The sequence below is a fragment of the Candoia aspera genome, chromosome 7, assembly GCF_035149785.1.
Source record: "Candoia aspera isolate rCanAsp1 chromosome 7, rCanAsp1.hap2, whole genome shotgun sequence".
NCBI classification, from domain to species: domain Eukaryota; kingdom Metazoa; phylum Chordata; class Lepidosauria; order Squamata; family Boidae; genus Candoia; species Candoia aspera.
In genome coordinates, this window is record NC_086159.1 from 15,083,413 (window position 1) to 15,103,883 (window position 20,471).

Genomic DNA, 20,471 nt, shown 5'->3' on the forward strand with positions numbered 1-20,471 from the left:
CTTTATTTTTTTTGGCGGGGGGAGGGAAGAGAACATGTTTCAACACTGATCCGGAGAAAACGTACTGAAAGAGAGATGCATTGCGCAAAAAGTAATCTCTTCCTCTTCCTCTTGAGGAGGCTTGCGGGAGGACCTCAGTTGTTAAGGTGCCGCGCGTCTTTTTGCGGTCCTTTTTTCTATGCAAATCCTGCTTTGCACCCTCTCCTAGCTGGTCTGCAGACTCTTCTTTTAACCCAGCGGTTCTCAAACTTGACAACTTTAAGATAGGTGGACTTCAACTCCCAGAATTCCCCAGCCAGCAAGGCTGGCTCGGGAATTCTGGGACTTGAAGTCCACTCAACTTGAAGTTGCCAAGTTTGAGAAACCCTGTTTTAATCCAGCGCGGTTAACCAGGTGACTCCGACGCACCTTTCTACAATGGGCTCGCTTGGACTGTTCAAGAGTTCATCTATTCCGCAAACCCTTTTCTTGGGTTCCTGCCTGACAGGTTCAAGAGGAGTCGCTTTCGCGCGGGGGGGGGGGTGAGCCGTCCTCCGCCTCCCCCACCGCGAGCAGCGGAACCTGGGAACTGTAGTTCCTCGCTCCTCCCAGCGCCGCCGGCTCCCTGCGGGCCATGTGATCTGGCGGGGATTGGCTGCCCCCAGGCTGTCGGCGGGGACGGCCGGGGAGAGCGGCGGGCGGGCGGGCGCGCGAATGGCTCTGCGCTGCTGGCGCCCGGTGAGCAGAGCCGCGCTGGGAAGGGCGCTGCGAGCCGGCGCGGAGCAGAGCGGGGCCGGGGCCGGCCGCCCCTCCGGCCTTAGCGGCGGCTTTGCGGCCACCGCCTGCGGGCTCCGTCAGGTGAGAGGAGCCTCCGGTCGTCCTCCCGAGCGCCCGCGCGTTGGGGTCCTCTTGGCCGGTGACCTTTCCAAGGAGAGCCTCTCGCCTCGGCCTGCAGGGCTTCTCCGCCGCCGCGCCAACGCTCTCGCGCCCAGCCGCTGTTTTTCCGGGGGCGGGGGGCTGAGCGGCCACGATTGCAAAAGGGATCCGTCCGAATCGCAGGCATTATCATAGTTTTCCTCGGGCTGGTGGCCTCCAAATGCGTGCGAGCACCGTTCCCGGAATTCATGGCCCCGTGGCGCGCTTTCCTTTGCCTGGCATAACGAAGCCGTCCCAGTTATTAAATGGGTTGGCATAATGACGTCATCCATCAAATTCACTTTTGTGGCAAGATGCTTAAGACGGGTGGAAAGGAAATGTTAACTCTGGTAAGCGCTGTTTCTTACTGGGTCTGCGTTGTTACTAGTGCATCCAGCTGGTCTAAGAGTGGCGGGAGAAGTTGGAGATGATTCTCATTCAAAGATTTCTTGTCTTGCTGTGACTTTGATTCTCAGCTGGAGTGTGTGAAGGTTACTGGGTGCAGAAGATGATCTTGTAAAACGCGGTCAGATTATTCCCCTGGTCTGGATTTGAAGAATGAGCGGCCCATGTTCCTTGACCGCTCTGTGGCCCTCAAGGCTCCTCTGCTCACCACCTTCCACCTGATGAACTGGTTGTGGGGAATAGATGGCTGCTCCCCCCTGTTGACAGGAGCTGAGAAACATTAATCTGAAGAAATACCGCTAGGAAGCGGAATAAAAACTTTAATTTTCCCCATGTCCACACTCCAGATTGCTGTCCCCCTTCTGGAGTTAGTATACAGATATCTCGACCTGACCTTCTTATAACATCTCTTATCTATTAATATACTTTGAGGTCCCAAACCATATTGTGAGCATAAACTTTTCGGTGAGGGGCCTGGGTTTCTGGAATAATTTCCTTCAGGAGCTTAAGATACGTATCTCATTCCTGACTTTTAAAAAATCAATTAACGCCTACTTCTCTGGAGACCTTGTGAAATGAATTGGTTTCCTAAGAAGCTCCTGTTAACAATTGATGATGCTTTCTACTGTAGCTTTTTTATTGTCTGTGCCTGAGTTTTTAGTGTTAACTTTTAAACAGCATTCTTGATTGCTACCTTGAACATATGTCAGAAAGGTTAAGATATATCAAATAAATGATTGGAAATTTTAAACTTGCCTTTGTTTATCTTTTCTTGGAAGCATAGTCTTGATGGTGCTACTAATGTGACTCATTCTCACTCTTGTTCTTAAAACTAAAATTGCACATAATCCAATTCCTTTGACTCTTTGTCCACTACAGCTGACATCTCCTTCATTTGGATTCCTCTTTGATATTGATGGAGTGCTTTTACGAGGCCGGTTAGTCATTCCTGCTGCTAAGAAGGCATTTCAGAAACTAACAAATGTGAAGGGCCACTTCCGTGTGCCAGTTGCATTTGTAACCAATGCAGGGAATTGTTCTCGGGACAGCAAGGCTGAGGAACTGACTGAAGCCCTTGGATTTAAGGTATTGAGATTATCTCTGTTATCAAGTCAATGGCTGACTACAAGGGTCAAATTCTGAAGTTCTAAGAAGGTCCTTTGTAAGGAAAAATAAACCTGTATTGTCTGATTGTAAACTTAGAGCAAGGGTGGACAACCTGGTGGAAAATGTTTTGGACTGCAAATCTTCTATTCCCTTGTAACTGGCTGTTGCTATCTGAAGTTGATGGGACTTGATCCAAAACTGGTAGGCTCAACTAACTGAGAATCTCACTACAGAATCAGTTTAGTATAGCTAATATTACAGTTTAGTATGGCTAATACTGCATGCACAGTTTATATCCATTTGTTGGATGCATTCTTATTCCCAAGCTGATACATTGGTAGTAGGTACATATTTTTCCTAGTTATGAATAGATTATAATTTAAAAGAAATAAACATCTGATGTTCCTATTAGTGTGTTCCTTCAAGTGAAATGTAGCTATGCAAGTTCGTAAAGAGATCCATATTGGGATTGTGATGCGTATTTGGGGTCCTCCTTCCACCACTAAAATCATCAGAAATTGGTGTTTCTGCAGTCTGCCCTTTTTAGTTGTTGAGTTGAAGTTCTAATATAAGATTTTCATGCAAGTTCGTTTTGTGCTGCGTCTGATATTGATTCAGTTCTGAAAAATGACCTCATTAACCCAGATTTGGATCCCAGAAAGAAAAAAAGAAAAAGAATTAATCAAGTGAATGTGTGCCAGAAAGAAAAAAGAGAGAGAAAATAGTTAATCAAGCATGTGTGTGCTTTCTTTTCCTATTTATTATTATTTTTCATTTCAATTGGACCACTGATAAGAGTTCTCCAAGCAGATTACAAAGCCACATACATAGATTCGTGCATACGTAAAAGATAATAACACCTTAAAATAGCTCCATAAATCACACAAGAAAAAGAGCCCTCATCGTAACATATTTTGTTTTTTTTTAATTTTTTTATCCTGCTTTTATTATTTTTACAAATAACTCAAGGCGGCGAACTTACCTAATACTCCTTCCTCCTCCTATTTTCCCCACAACAACAACCTCTGAGGTGGGTTGGGCTGAGAGAGAGGGACTGGCCCAAGGTCACCCAGCTGGCTTTCATGCCTAAGGCGGGACTAGAACTCTCATACCATGCCTGATTGGCTCTTGGGCTGAGAGAGAGGGACTGGCCCAAAGTTATCCAGCCAGCTTTCATGCCCAAGGCAGGACTAGAACTCCTAGTCTCCTGGTTTCTAGCCTGGAGCCTTAACCACTGACCAAACTGGCTCTAACAGCAGGCACATCATTCCAAAATCAAAGCCATACATCTCAGATTGCTGGGAGAAGAGGAATAACTTATCCCAGTGCTAAAGAGATAACAGTGTAAGCACCAGTTTGGTTTTGGGGAGGGGGGGAATATTCAAAAAGTGGGTTGCCATGATTAAAAAGGCTTTCTTCCTGGCAGCTAGGAGGAACATGCATATAGGGAAATGCCTGTGATGGTGATGCAAATGTCTCAGTCTGTACGTACAGGAAGAAAAGTTCCTTGAGATAATCTGGCTCCAAGTTGTTCAAGACTCTAAATGGCAGCATCAACACTTCACACTGGCCTGGAAAAAATTGGCACCCAATAAATCTGATGATGTAGTGGCGTTGCGTGATCATATTACTCAGTCCTGGATTTGGGCATATATACGTTTCTGAGCGATGTTTAAAGGTAGCTCTATGGTCAATACAGTACAGTAATTCAACCAAGAGATAACCACAGCATGTATATCTCTGGCTGTCCAGGTGTAGCTGGTAGCTGGAATATGAGCCAGACTTTCCTGTTTATGTATTCATTTATTTAAATAAATTTATGAGGATGTCCAACTCTATAATAATCCTAGCCCTGGGGTTATCTGTCCTTTGCTGAAAATGTTGGACCTAGGAGCATCTCAATTTTGCAGCTGGCTTCTTCAGTCCACTTCAGAATGGGTTGGAAATGATCTGGGCATTACCCAGGCAAATGATTCATGTATGGCAGTGTTTGTAACAGCAGTGTAAAGAGTTGGTAGCTGTTTTGTTGTCCTTTCTTTTTGTTTTCCAGGTATCTTCTGAATGGGTAATCCTTTCCCATAGCCCACTGCAACATTTCCATCAGTTCCATGACAAGTGTGTGCTTGTGTGTGGACAGGGTCCTGTGGAAGAGAATGCCAGGGAGTATCCTTTCCTGTTTCCAAAATTTTTCTTTTCTTCTTCCTCCCACTTCCTTAGCTGCATGTTGAGAGCCACTGTTGTGTAATGGGTGTATTTGTTTGCTCTATTTCTATCCTAACATCCCTTGGAGAGTTCAGGATAGCAGACATAGGGATTTCCCCTTATTGTTCTCCCCACAAAACAATCCTGGCAAGTAAGTTGGTGGAGATACAGTGAGGGGCCCAAATCACCTAATCAACTCCATGGAGGAATGGCAACTTAAACCTAGATCTCACTGGTTCCAGGCCAATAGTGTAACCACTATGCTACTCTGGAATAGTGAGGAGATGGGGCTGAAGTCCCATGTCACTCTATAGGTGATGCCAGGCAAAAGAGTCTTGTGTCCTCATCTGTTTTGCAGACCTGTGAGGAGAAGATAAGACTGTGATGGTTTGAGGAACATATTTTTGCATAAATTCATTGATTATGTGCAATCAAGTCATTGTTGACTCTTAGTGACAACATAGATTTTCTCCATGACAGTCTGTTCCTAGGCTGTTCTTTCAGGTCTTCCAAAGCTGCACTCTTTGCCACTGTAACTTAGTCTATCCATCTTGCTGGTCATCCTCTTTACTCTCTTTTCTCCTTTCCCAGCATTAGAGCCTTCTCTAGAGAGCTGGGCCTTTACATAATGAATAAATGTATTAGCCAATGTCTAATGGAGGAGATAAAGGCTTCCTGTTGAAGGAAGATTATTATATCTCCCCAAATTCTCCCCAATAATGGAAAAGTTCTCACCTCTCCAAATTAGTGACTGTAAATGGTAATTGATTAATCTATATATACTATTTCTGTGTAATTATGAGGGAATCAGAATTGAAATACACCAATCCCAAAATAATCCTGAAAGATGATTGGTCATATATTTCTCCTTCCAAATGGAGCCTTAGGTTTCAAAATAGGACATGGTTTGCTTACAGATTGAAAAATGGTGCACATTTTACACAATGTTTCCATCAGTTGAAAAAGTCTGTCAGTTAAAAATTATGATAAATGGCAATATAGCAAGAGCAATCACATGAGGGAAACAAAGTTGGGTTGTGGGATTTTGGTTACCATTTAATGCGTCTTAAATGGATTGTTGGGGTAAGAATTTCAGTAGCAGTGAGTTCAAAGATGCTGAATTAAAACTCCAGGCACGTCTCACAGGATAAATGGGGAAACAGAGTTGAGAAAGCTTTCTACTTTTGCCCTTTCCTAAGCTCCTTGGAGTACCAGTAAAGTGTGAAGATTAAAAACTAGGCTTGTGCAAACTGTTCTTTTCCAGACAGTGAACTTTATGGGAAACTCTGGATCATTCCATTTTCTCTGGATCAGACTATCCTTGCTTTTCTGTGGTTGTCCAACAGTTTTAATTAGTCTTCTGGAACAGGAAGTAGTTGGTGGTTTTTTGGATGTTCTTCAACCCCAAAACATTTTTTTTCCTAGATCATTCCATCATCAGAACTAAATGTTCTGCAGATTACCCAGTAAAAATTAATGTGTTTCTTCTTGTCCTCCCCTTTTTTCTAGTCTGACAAGAGAGTGATGGGTTTTAAAAAGGTTATGATTTCTGCTCCATTATGTGGGTTTCCTGTTAGTAAGTTCAATTATTTTGATCATTTTTCTTTGAAAAAAAATGCTGTTCCTTGACCTTCTGAAACAGCTTGGGATTTAAGCATGTTCTTACCATTGAAGACATCAGGAAAGCGTTTCCTTTGTTGGATATGGTTGATCAGAAGCGGCGGCCTAAAGACCTGGCAAGTATCAACCTGGGGTGTAGAAAAGTGTGGTTGACTGAAAGGACCTCCGTCGTATGTGTCTAACTCTAATTGGTATTTTGCTATTTACTACAGCCTTCTCTTGATGACAGAATTCTAGTCTTTCGGTATTCTCTGATGGATGAAATTGTGGGGAAGAAAGACAGCTGCTTCTATGGTTGATGTGCACACGCACACACACACTTGCAAACACAATTATTAGGAAGAGGGAGAAGTAAGAATTAATAGTTTTATCAACCCATGGTTTCTTCTTCTAGCAAGCCAGAATCATAAGCTAGGAAGAAACCCTGACTTCTTAAAAAGGAATTGCACTTAATACTAAACAAACTTGAACAGAGCCTTCTGGTTTGTTTAGCTGCTCTTTCTGGCCAGAGCAGCTAAGTGGGAGGTGTTTAAAACCATGTACCAGCACATGTGTCCAGTCACAATAAGCCAGAATTCTAGCTGTTACATTGGACTAGTCCAGTAAGCATTTTCTCCTGTGTGAAGCACAGTGTTCCTTGAATAGGTGTCCACAAAAGGAGGAGCAAATGATGAAATGTATGTCACAAACTGCATACTTTACCTACTTGTGTGCAATGTTGTAATGCAAGTATAAAAGGGCAGAGCTCTCATCAGATCATCATCATGTTTGTTTCATTTTGGCATATTATAATTAGCAATAGACACTACGGGTGCTAGGTAGCTCACTGTTTAAAAACCAGAATATTCTAATCCAGAAAGTTAAATTGTAGGGACAAGTAAGTGGAAGAAAATTATTAGGATAAAGATTCTGAATTTGTTTAAGAACTGGCCATACCTTCTTAAATATGATATAAGAAAAGCCCTTAAGGACATCAGGGACAGGGCTCTGGAACAGAGAAGTCCTATCATCTAATTTGAAGCTTAGTCTTCTGCTACCTTCGATGTGTCCTTTCTCTTAGGAAGGGAGTGATTTTGTTTTTAGAGTTTTTTTTATCCCATCTTTATTATTTTTATAAATAACTCAAGGCAATGAACATACCTAATACTCCCTCCTCCTATTTTCCCCAAAACAACAACCCTGTGAGGTGAATTGGGCTGAGAGAGAGTGACTGGCCCAAGGTCACCCAGCTGCTTTTGTGCCTAAGGCGGCACTAGAATTCACAGTCTCCTGGTTTCTAGCCTGGTGCCTTAACTGCTAGACCAACCTGGCTCTGGACTAACTGATTGTTCTGTTGTCCTTTGTGCAGAAAAAGGAAATGTTAAGGATGGAATTTCTGTGAGGGAAGTAAGGTCCAGCTGGACCTCTCCCACTTTATGGACTTGCAAAATTTGATTCTAAACACGCTTATTTTGTCTGGCAATATCTTGGCTCATTTGTTAACATTGCTTAAAATTTGCTTCTCCTTTGTTTTGTTTTACAGCCTCCTCCAACTGTTGACTTTCCCATCGTAGAAGGTAACTGTCATTGGGTACCTTTGCAGTTTTAAGGATACAGTTTGCCCTCCTTAGGTCAGACTTAATTTAGGTCCTTGATCAGGCTTACTAATGAAATAGCACTAGAAAATAAGAAGTGGACAATCTAATGAATAACATTCTAAAGAATTTTAGAAAGTACGTCATACAGTCATCCATTGTTTAAAACGTTATCTGCCTTTCTCTATCTTTAGGAATAATTCTGTTGGGGGAACCAGTAAGGTGGGAAACTTGTCTTCAGCTGATTATTGACGTGCTGTTGAGCAATGGGAATCCAGGAGTAGATTTAGCTTCTGTGCCATACCCTCATCTACCTATCCTTGCTTGCAACATGGACCTCTTGTGGATGGCAGAAGCCAAGATGCCAAGGTGAGAGAAATGACTTGTGGGGACATTTTTAATTGTTTCTTCCCATCCATCCAAATATCTTTAGCATTCTCAGTACATCTCTTGCTGAAGATGCTTCTTTCCCAGTTAGCTTGCATGAGTTAAGAACCTTACTATTACCCAATAGATAAGTTGGAACTTGGCATTATTTTAGGTAGGGTTTTTTTGTCTATAGAAATTCTTTCCTAGATCATATCTGAAGCCTGTATTTAATTCTCAGTCTAACTAGTCTGTGAATTAGCAAGTCATTACAAGTAAAATTAATAATATTTCAACAAAGGATGATGGAAGATTACAGTGTGGAAATGCAATAAATAGAACACAATTTAGTAGATTATAGAGATCATAAGAATGTTCCAAAGAGAAAAAAAGGGTTTTATTGACTACTTTGAAATGCCATCATATATATAAAAAAGTATTTAAACCAAGTAGATCATCTCCTCTCAAACAAAAAACTTTGCTAGAGCAATAAATGGAAGCATTGTGGGCTGCATTTTTCCCTACCAGTTCTTATTCAGTTTGATGCCAAAAAAAAAAAAAGCTTTCAAAATAACTTTCAAGAGGAAAAAAAATCACAACGATTGTTATGGTGTAACAGTTAAATTGAAACAACACTTTCCTTCTTCACTGCACATCTGTTCTGGTCTTAGCCAGAAACCATGCTTTCAGGAAGTAGGTGAGTGTTATATATGCTTGTTGAATATCGGTATGATTAACGAGATGTATGCTAATACAAAGAAACAAAACATGTTACGAAAATTATACCGATTATACAATGTTGGAAAACTTATGGTAAGACCATATTAAGCTCTATCCGGGGTGGTATTTGCCTTCTCTTGTTAAGAGTCAAGACCAAAGGAGACAAAGCCTGGTTAAGCCTCAAAGAGGGCTTAAGTAGATACAACAGCAACCTATAATAGCCTATTCAAAATGCATCTCCCCAGCAGCACATGGCCATAAAATATGTACTGATAAGGGCATATCTTAATTTATAGTGCCCCCCCCCATTACACATGATCATAATGTGACAGTGTGCACAATCAGATGCATGATCAGGTCAGAATTAATAATGGTTATAATTAACCTGGTAAACAGACAAGAAATAACAGTCTCTCTTTTCAGAGGAACAGGACATGTTGACCTAAAGAAAACATCATAAAGTTTCACCCCGTCCCTAGGTTATTGCTGGTATGTTAGAAGGAAGAAAAAAAACACAGAGTCTGTTCTAAAGGTGCAGTTTAGTACAAAAGACTATCAGAAATTATTGTGAAATAAATTGAGAATATTAACTTTTGCTGGATAAAATATGGGTTAATATCCATTACAATCCAAGCAGATACAACTGGAAAGAATGATGTATTGCGGCTGACTCCAAAGTACGACCTGGATAAGGGTACTTCAGTGTGGTGGGGGTAAGTCCCACGTATAAAGAAGCATCAACTATTCAATGGACTCACCCACTTACACCCTTGCTGAATTTTAGATGTTCCTACATGGTGTCTTCCTTTGAACACATGGGAAGCCAAGAAGGCTGCAGACCTCTAGAAAAATAATAGCACCATAAAAGGCAAGACATTCACCCCCTCGTACCCCTTGGCCACCTTGTAACTATGTAAATGCAAGAATGCTACTTCCATTGTTGGAACTCCTGGCCTTAGCAAGCTTAATTGTGATCCACTTTCTGGATGAACAGGACCATGCCTGTTTGCTTGCTTCAGTTTGGATTCTCCTTTTGAAACAATACATCTCAGTCAAATAGATCTGCTAGTGTCATTCTGTGGTGGTGGTGCTGCAAGTAGTGGAACCACTGAAACATTGTGTCTCCAGTTCACACTTGACTGAGCAATGTTAGCAATCTTCTGTGATCAGTAGTGTCAGAGATTGCTGAGAGCCAGAAGAATCAACATGGTAGCATTCCCTAGGCCTCTCTCCCAGTCAAGAGTCGTCAATCAGGGCAGGTAAGACTGATGGCCATCAACTCGCTAGCACCTCACTCAAGAAAATAATATTTGCAACCATGTAGTAGTTATTCAGAACCTTAAGAGTTGAGGGAAAATGTCCTCGGGGTGAGTCCTACTTGCAGAAACATCACCAGAGAGTGGCACTGGCAGATTTCTGTTTAATTATTGATTCTTGCATGATATCACAGCATTCTATTCTTTCTCTGCTGCTGTTCAATATTTATATAAACCTACTGGAGGTAGTCATCCAGTGACTTGGAATTTGGTGTCAACAATAGCCAGATGACATCCAGTTCTGTTTCTGCTTTCCACCTCAATTAGGAGAGACTATTCAGATGATTGCTATTTTTGGAGTTTATAATGATTGGTTGATTTTACCAAACTGAAGCTGAATCCAGATAAGATGGAGATAGTTCTCAGGCCTGGGAGGTAGAAAGGTAGCAGGTACTGGATGAGGTGGCGCTCTTTATAAAATACCAGAGTGGTACCTTGGGTGGTTTCCTTCATTCTAATCAGTCACTAAAAGTGCAGGTGGTCTCAGTGGCAAGAAGGGTTGGTGCCCAGCTTCAATTGATGTGCCAGCTATTACCTACCTGCACCAAGATAACCTATCTTCTTTGATCTTTCGGTTTCTCTTATTACTTTACTGCAATGCATGGGCTTGCTTGAAGTCAATCCAGAAGCTACAACTGGTGGAGAATGCTGCTGCCTAATTTTTAAATGGGGCCATATAATTCTGGTCCTGAAAGTACTGTACATTGTTAGCACCTGTGAGCTAGTGGGTTCAACTTAAGGAGCTGTTGTTTGTCTATAAAGTCCTTATAGTTTAGGACTCTGGTATTTAAAATATCACCTTCTGTTATATCGTTCAACTTGTGCAGTCAGATTGCTGGGAGGGCCTTGCTTATGATCCCACCAATGATGGCTCACAGTGTGGTAGTAGCCAGGAGTAGAGTTTTTTTTCAGTGATAACATCCCCATTATGGAACTCTCTCCCAATAGGTGTCACTCTGTTTTCTTTCATAAAGCAGTTGGAATCATCCCTTCATGTCCAGGCATTTATGAATTAACGATAAATTGTTACAGAACTTCTTCCCCTGGAGAAACCCAGTCACTTTTTCCATCCAATAGGGGAGAGTTTTGAAAGAATGTTTTTAATAGTCTAATGGTAACAGACCAAATCATTACTGTAACAAGGAAACACCAGCAACTGTTGAATCTTGCCAGACCAGATATAAGTGATGAGTGGACATCCCAGTGCATGCCATGTGGCAAGTAAGAACAAAACCAGCCTGGTTCCTGCTGACAGCATCTATGCAGTCTTCTAGGCAGTGCAATGGAAGTGGTTTTCTGTTGTCTTTTCTAGGATTTTTTTTCTTCCCAGTTTAGCCAATAGCCCTGGTGATCCCCCATAGAAGTACTAACCAGGCCTGATCCTGCTTCCACATGCTGAGGCCAGTACTTGGACATTGAACTACAGTATTTCTAATCCAGGATATTTATAAGGCAAGTTGTTATGCTCCAGTCAGTCAGCATATATGTTGATGGCTTCCTTTTCCCCCCTCTCCCCCTGTCTCTTCCACTGGCCAGGTTTGGCCATGGCACCTTTCTTGTCTGCCTGGAGAACATCTACAAGAAAATGACTGGCAAGGAGCTGAAGTATGAGGCCCTGTTAGGCAAGCCCAGCACCCTTACGTACTGTTATGCTGAACATGTGCTCAAGCAGCAAATGGAGAGGTGTGGCTGGTCATCCCCTCTTCGCCAGCTATATGCTGTTGGGTAAGCAGCCATCTTCTTTTAGCTTGGAAAGGGGAAGATTTTGCCATAGTGCAAAGAACAGTGAGAAGAGTTGTGTTGCTCATTGTTGGTTTTGGTTTAGCAGGTTGTGTGAACCCAGCCATTGTGTGTAAACCATGGTTTGTGGCTAAGCACAGTACACAACAGGGCAGTGTGAGAAGTCTCTGTTCTTGCTGCTGATCTTGGATGTAATATCTCTATTTATAAGCAGTAAAGTGCATGGTTAGTGTATGGATAATAATATTAGATGGAGACAAGTATACTAATGAAGTATTTCCTATTGTGAATGTGCCATTGGCTGTGCTGCATGGAATTGGGGAGTTTTGGTCGCAACACAACTGGAGGACAATATGTTGGGGAAGGGTGATTTAATGGTTGGCAAAATGTAAATACTGTCATACATTAACTACTATTTTAAGTTTGTTCCTCCCCCATCCTGTTCTGTTCTTATATCTTGACTCTACTTACAGGGACAACCCAATGGCTGATATTTATGGTGCCAACCTCTACAACCGCTACCTCCAGACTCAGGCTGAAGTAAATGTAACTGCTATGATGGCAGAGAATGAGAAACATCTGGAGATCCTGAGAGATTGCAGTATCTCAGTCAGCTCTGCAAAGAGCTGCCAGTCTATACTAGTTTGCACTGGGGTCTACAATCCTCATGGAGACATGCCTGCTGACCATAAGAACATATCCCATGGGCATCGCGATTTCCATTTTGATCCAACCTTGGTGGAAGCTTCTCATGTTGTGCATGATGTGAACGATGCTGTGGAACTTGTATTTCAAAAAGAGAATTGGGAACAAGAATGACCAATCCATGCTCAGCAGCATCGGATGTGGGAATGCAAGAAAACTTGATCTTTTTCTTGTTTAACTCATGCCAAAGTGAAAGAAAATTCTCCAGTTCTTTTTTTTTTTTTTTGGTAGGGATTGTACTAATGAATTTTTCAAACCCCAAATTTGTCACCCATGCAGTTTAAAATTAATCTCCTTTGCTAATGTTGGCTTGGCCACAGAGGTGTAAGGACTTCTTAATTGAATGGATCTCTTGGTGATCCCACCAGATACACATTGGTGAGATTTTCAAACTCTTCTTTTTGCCTTCAATACAATCAGCTATTAAATAATCCCAGTTTGTGGCTTTGTTTCATCCATTATTATTAGGATGGGGAACCCTGTCTAAATACTGTGATCTGTTATCATGAGTGCTACTACTGTACACTTTTTGTTTTTTTCCTTTCTTCCAGATGAACTTATGAGTTCACATATTAAATATGTGTCATAAGTTGATTTATAATAAATTGAATGCTTGGAAGCTATGGAACCTCTTGTCACAGTAGGAGTGCTACTTTATGCCATATATATATATTTTTTTAATCCGTTCAATCATGTCCAATTCTTGGAGACTGCCTGGACAAGTCCCTGCAGTTTTCTTGGCAAGGCTTTTCAGAAGTGGTTTGCCATTGCCTCCTTCGTAGGGCTGAGAGAGAGGGACTGGCCCAAGGTCACCTAGCTGGCTTCGTGCCTAAGGTGGGACTAGAACTCACAGTCTCCCAGTTTGTAGCCTGTTGCCTTAACCACTGCACTAAACTGGCTTTCAACTGGCCATATAAATTAGAGGATCATAATTGGTAGGTACCATAGTAACTAATTCAAACTTTATTCATGACTACCTCATTCTACTAGTCCTGAAATATTTATCTCTCCTTGACATAAGCAGCGTAACCCCCCCAGATTGCACTTTTGAAGGTTTTGCATATGTGCTCTAAGTGGGTAGAAGACCTATTTAGTCATTTCTTGCAAAAAGTAAAATACAAAACTGTAACAGGTGTGTCTTTTTAAAAAAATAAAAATAAACTGGTTTATTTAAACAAGTTGAAAGGGAAAACTATCCAGAATCTTTTTGTTTGTTTGTTTTAGAGTAGTTTACCGCTACCTAGGCAGATTGTTCTGCATATAATAGCTGCACATTAAAAAAAATAAAATTGTCCCTGGTTGTACAACAGTTAAAAAAAGTTAAGGCATGTAAGACTTCAGATTTTTTTAAACAGCAAATTCAAAATAACTTACTGGAATACAAAGATAAAAGTGGAAGAATTGGATATTTTCACAGTTTGTTTTTACCATCCTTTCTCCATATAATGATCAAAACCAAAAATTGGCCATTTAGTTCAAAAAATATTCACACGTGTGCATGTACACCAATTACTTTATTTGCAATAGAAGGAATAAGAAAATAAAGGAGAGAGAGCTATACTGCTAGTTAAGATGGCCGAACCAGGTCTCTCTTTTTTTCTAACTGAATACGTTGCCTGTGGGAAAGGAAGTTTGGTTTTCCCTTCTGGTACGTGCCTCCTGTCTGCTACTGGAACACACCATTTGCATCTTCATCCTCCATTTCCAACTGTTCAGGTGTACTGGTGTCATTGACTACCCATCAAACTGGAGCCTGATTTACTTCATTGACAAACCCTGTCATTCGCAAGACTCTACCTCAAAGCAAGTGAGGGACGGAAAGATCACGAAGTCTCTTTTAAAGAAAGTTGAAATGATGGGGGATAGAGGAAAACAGCTTAAGAGACAGATGCCTTTACCAAACATTAAGTGCTAGCCTATAATTTATGTGGGGTTAACTGTACCAAAATAGAACTTCCTTTTCTGAGCCAGTGGTATTTGTAGATAGTGCCAAGTAAATCAGGACTGTGCATGTACCTCAACCTTTCCATCTAGGCCTGTTTCCTGTTAGAAATCTTCCTTCTAGAGCAGGGTTTTTCAACCAGGGTTCCATGGGACCCTAGGGTTCCATGAGAGGTCACTAGGGGTTCCCTGGGAGATCACAATGTATTTAAAATATTATTTCAAGTTTGGGCAACTTCACATTAAAGAGGTAAGTTTCATTCTTTAGTTTACAAACACTTAATGCATGTAGACAGGCCTACCCATGAAACGAATATAATAATTTTGTAACTTCTGGCCTATATCTGAGCCTGAATGTGCAGGGGTTCCCTGAGGCCTGAAAAATATTTTAAAGGTTCCTCCAGGGTCAAAAGGTTGAGAAAGGCTGGTCTAGAGACATACCTAGGTGCCTTACAAAGAAGGGTGTACTCTCTTGTTTCAGAGTACAGAACCGGGAATTACGGGTTTAAATCACAGGACAGTAGATTCCAATTAAACGTTCCCAGATGCAGTCCACGGTGTTTCTGGACAAGGGGGCAAAGACCTCTCTGGCCCTGCAATTCTGGGGAGCTGCAGCAAGTCTTTTGAGCATGGACAGGAGCTCAGCAAAACATGTCTTCCTGTGTTCGGGGGCTGAACAAGAAGAAACCAGTGAAGAGGCAGAAGAGGGGAAATGAGATGCAAGCTAAACCAAATGGAAAATAGGAATTAGCCACTGGAGACCAGTGCCTGGAAGATCAGGATGAGAGCCATTGAGGCGCGAGAGAGTTTTCAGCGCCATCTTGGCATATTAATTCTGGCTTGTGGAGCCGCTTAATGTCTCAGGGGTGTCATCCATCCTCTCCCCCTCAAACAGCTATTTGCCCTTTTTAAAGAGCAATCCAATTGTCTTATTCTCTCTTTGTCTTTCCCTTCTGCAGCTGCTACCTCCTGACAGTTTTTGTAAGACATAATTATGGGCTTTGGCTTCTTTATTTAAAACACTCCCTCACATTCAGACTCTCTGTGGTCTAAAGAAAGATGGCTCTTGACGGTCTGGAGAATAAATCTTTCACCCCCTGCTCTTTCAAGCAATGTTCAGAGAGAGTGAGGTCAGTTTTTTCTAAATCTTTTTTTGTTTTTACAACATTTTGGCATAGGTTTTCTACTCTGTTCTCCCAACAGTCTCCGTTTATCTTTTAAGGTATGACTGGTATGTATTTATTTATTTAATTTTTATCCCACCTTTATTATTTGTATAAATAACTCAAAGCGGTGAACATTCCTAATACTCTTTCCTCCTCCTATTTTCCTCACAACAGCAACCCTGTGAGGTGAGTTGGGCTGAGAGAGAGGGACTGGCCCAAGGTCACCCAGCCAGCTTTAATACTAATTCTTCTAATTAATTGTACCAAATAATTTAGTCATAAGAGAAGTTACTGTCTTACATCATTTGACTCATTATCGATGGACCAAAAGGTAAGAATTTAGGCCAGTCACCTTCATTATGAACCATGCTTCATCCCTGAAGATTGCAATACTGTATGGTAAGCATGCATGATGTTCCTCCACACAACTGCAGAGGAATCCTTGTTTTCCTAAGAGAACAAGAGAACTGATGCACACTCATTTGCAAATAGTCTTCTAGAGAAGAGACAATATGTTTTCCTGGTAGATATGAGTACCGGCAAAAATATAATCTATTTTTGTATTTTTCATCTCCCTGTTTTATTTATTTACATAATTTTATTATACTGATAGATTTCATTACTGTTATAAATGGTAAGTGCCCTCAAGTTACAGGTAAGCTGTCATGACCTCGTTGCAAGGCACAAAGAGCCTCACAACGTGGATCATGATCATTAAGAAATAGAGGAAGGAGATAATCAAACTAGGGATTAACACAAGCACCCAAAAGCACCCACACCCATGGACCCATAGGCAGCTGAAAAGAAGGACGTCAGAGGAACGGAGATAAGCCGCACCTGGTACCCCGGAGGACACAACCGACGCTGGGAGACAAAGGAAGGCACCGGGAAAACGCCCAGGCGGCCATCAAGGGTCCCATCAAGAGGGATCGGGACAATGTGGGGTGGGGAGCCCGGGGCAATACAAGAGGGTATAAAAGGGGCACCTCCACACCACCAACCCCGTTCCCGTTTTTCGTTCTGTCAGCTATCATTCCAATAAACCAGAAATCCTTAATACCCATTAAGTGAGTCTGTGTCTTATTGCGAAGCGAGGCTGGCCCTGACATAAGCCTTGTGCTGAGCTTCTTTCTATGCTTGTGGACACATTCACAGATCTAACTCTTGCATGTTTAGCTGAGGACAGGGTACATTAGTGACTGATTTACTAAAAATCCACAGCCCAAAAATCCACCTTTGCTGAAGACCAGTCTATACTGAACCCTCTCTCACCCTCTGTTGTTGGCCAGGTTAACTAGGGCTACAGTAGTAGGACTTGGAGATCAATAATATCTAGAGATGCTTATGTTGCTCATGGCTGCATTTAAAAGAAATGGAATGATTGGAAGAACCAGCTGTCTTCATTGTGTTCTTATGGAATAGAAAAGCCAAAAGGCCAGTGGCACAGAAAGCCCTGTAGATAAGTTCCACTATACTTTAGTGATTGACCAAGCTTAGAAGTCTCCTCTCTAGGAAATTCCCTAATGAAGGGCTTGATAGATGGCTGAAAGCTGTATAGGTTCATGTTTATTGAACTGGACAACTGAGCACAGACTCTGGTTTAGAAGAGTTTTAGTAATCTAATGCCAAAGGTGTCTGAAGGGAAGGTAACAAGATGTGCATCGTGACATCTTGACACAGACCCTGTGACTTACAGATTTATATCTCACATCAAGATACCAGTACAGGGGACTTCCGGTGAAGAAATGGTAAACTGAAGGCGCCAACAACCATGTCAGAATGAAGAGCTGGCAAGTAGACTGGCTCTACATAATTCCTCTCCGGACAAGGAGAGGACTTGAAATTGCCCACAAGTGCTCCAGACAGTTGCTCCTCATGAGGAGACCTCAAGACAGTGGTTTCTGCTGGGTTTAGAGCCCAGGGAGATGAGGGAATAGCCATCTTGCTCAAACCACAGTTGGCGCCTTTAAAAGGACAATACGTTCAAATATTTCCTTTTCTAATCATTTCTGGAAATTGCTTGTTAACGCTTTTCAGTCACTAGGAACCTTTGGATTGACAGGTTTTACAGCATCGGGTGAGTTTCCTTTAATCCTTAATGAAATATTCAAGTTTAAGGACTTAATTTTTTTTCCTGGAATAAACAGCAAAAGGGTGATTAAACTTTGATTTTAGAAAGTTACAAATAGACTAAGAGTCCAGATAAATTTGAAATAAGATTTTGGAATTAATTACAAAAAATTATTCCCATGGGAAAATGCTTTTGTTTTGAATTCTTTAAAATAATAATAATATAAGACTTTAAAAATTGGACACTAAAGGGAACTAGAAGGAACTAAAGATTACAGTTAAAGGAGAACACTCAAACTCAACTTACATTACAGAATAAAGCAAAATATTTTAACATTGGACATATTGAAGGATATTTTTGAACAATGGACCCAGAAGTTAATTTTAAGAGTGTCTGTCTCTGTAGATAAACTGTATTTAAAAGATGGTGTGGAAGAGGTACAAGTATTACCTAACATGATTGAGACTGATTGAAAGTGGATTTAAAAATGACAGGCTACAAGAATGACATGTTACACTGGACACACAAAAGAAACTGGCTGATGTCTTAATAATTAAAAAGGATATACAAATAACAAACTGAGAGAGTGACCTGGATAATTTTCCTATATTGAATTTACAAAAGAGGCTTGTTAAAGCTTTGAAGAATTTTGTGAGAAGGGACAAAGAAAAAATGAAAAGAAATCCAGTTCTAGGACAGTAGTTGAAAGGACTAAAGATCAAGATTATTAAAAGTAAAAGGAAGGAATACAAAGTTGTTTATTTGATCAAGGTTAAAATAGGTATGTTGTTATATCTGGTAATCCTTAATGGACTTTTGCTGACATCAAAATGATGTGGTTTTATAGATTTGTTTACAGGTAAGAGATGGCATATGAGAAGAAGAGATAATTTGTTGTCTTTTAAGAGAAGATGGTAAGTTACTAAACTTGTTTATACTTGTGATGAAGGGGGGAGTCACTTCTTTATATATTTCTTTTCTTTTTCTTTACTATATTATTGTTTTTTCTTTTCTATTTTCTTTCTTTTCTTCTTTTTTTTCTTTTCTGCACCTTCTATTTTTTCCTTTTTTCCTTGTTTTTAGTTTGTATTAGTTTTGATTGTTGTAAATTGTAATCTTTAATAAAATTACTATTAAAAAAAACACTAGTATGAAAGCCCATGTATGGGCCATGACATTGTGATGTAGGTTTTGTTTTGTTTTTTCATCTTGGTTTGTGGCAGATGGCCCTGCCTGGTGTCACTTTGCAGCACATCCTTTTACTGTGGATGTTTTCCAGGTTTGCCTTTTGTACTGAGGCATTTGAACACATTCCATTTTGGGGTTTAAGCCTAGCAATGCAAGCTTCTAGAGAAGTGTTTCTCAACCTTAGCCATGTTAAGATGTGTGGACTTCAACTCCCAGAATTCATACTGGCTGGGGAATTCTGGGAGTTGAAGTCCACACTTCTTAAAATGGCCAAGGTTGAGAAACAGAGTTCTAGAGACTCCTGTAAGATCCAAATACATCCACGGTTGATCTGTAGACTTTTTCTTTCTGCTTCTATTAAGGTACGTTCATGGGGGTCATCTGGCCAAATCCCTGAACAAGAAAAACGCTCCTCCTTTAGAGGCTAAATAGTGAGGGAGGAGTTTGCTGGAAGTTCTTTTGGAGAGTATTGGCTGCTTGTGGGGAAGGAAAGAGGAGCCCCACCCCAGATTGTGGGATAAGATCTTCCAGGATGCCAGACTTCTAAGTACAGAGAGTAGCTAACTATATAGCCTGGTGCTAAGGTTTTATTCTGTCATGCTCAATATAAGTTCTCAGTTTCCTTTAAAGCTTGTCTCTGTTTGGAGGGAGCTATCTGTCGGTCCTTCATCCATACTTCAAAAGCCAAGTTCTTCTCTTTAATCCTAATACCCATCCATGTTTTTCTTTACCATTATATGTTCTTAACACCCTCTAATTCTATTTTAAACAGCTATTTTGGATGCCTGTTTGTATCTTGCAGAGTTGTACTCTGGTAACATACCATAGAAGGACTAGGTTTCTCCAGCCTGACTTCCAGATGCTGGGCTTAAGTTTTCTCAAGTAGCCAAAAGGAAAAGGAAGATGCTGGCAAGGAATACCGGCTCAGGACAATCAATACTGCATCACACCAGACTGTCCTGGTTGGGTGGGGATGGCAGGGTGATAAAGAGCCCTGCCCAAAGCCATGGACAGAAGTAAGTGTCCTTCACTGAGAAGGTGGAAGAAGCCCCTTTTGGGGCCTTGGGTTTAGAGGGTGCAAAGCAGAAGGCATCTAATGAAAAAGTCACCTTTCTCCACCTGGCAACCCCTAGACTTTCTCTGGAGACGACACAGGAACTCATGGAAAGCCAGCTTGGTGTCATGGTTAAGGCATTAGGCTAGAAACCGGGAGATCATGAGTTCTAGTCCTGCCTTAAGCAGGAAGCCAGCTGGGGGACCTTGGACTGGTCACTCTCTCTCAGCCCTAGGAAGGAGACAATGGCAAGCCATTTCTGAAAAACCTTGCCAAGAAAACTGCAGGGACTTGTCCAGGCAGCTGCCAGGAGTCAAAAACTGACTTGAAGGCACAAAAAAAAAGCTGGGGGGCAACTCATGGGGGAGGGGGGTCCATCTGGGACAAGGTCTCTTCCGACAA

The 20,471-nt window shown here is 41.4% G+C and overlaps 1 protein-coding gene across 1 annotated transcript; it reads left to right on the forward strand.

The window, feature by feature from the left end:
• The first annotated feature begins 656 nt into the window (after nt 1–656).
• HDHD5 (haloacid dehalogenase like hydrolase domain containing 5) lies at nt 657–13,091 on the forward strand. The gene is made up of 8 exons (XM_063307997.1): nt 657–837; nt 2,179–2,385; nt 4,457–4,569; nt 6,251–6,344; nt 7,751–7,784; nt 7,997–8,171; nt 11,741–11,929; nt 12,418–13,091. Exons 1-8 carry the CDS (start codon nt 694–696, stop codon nt 12,761–12,763), a joined length of 1,302 nt encoding a protein of 433 aa, XP_063164067.1. The 5' UTR covers nt 657–693; the 3' UTR covers nt 12,764–13,091.
• Nucleotides 13,092–20,471: the final 7,380 nt, after the last annotated feature.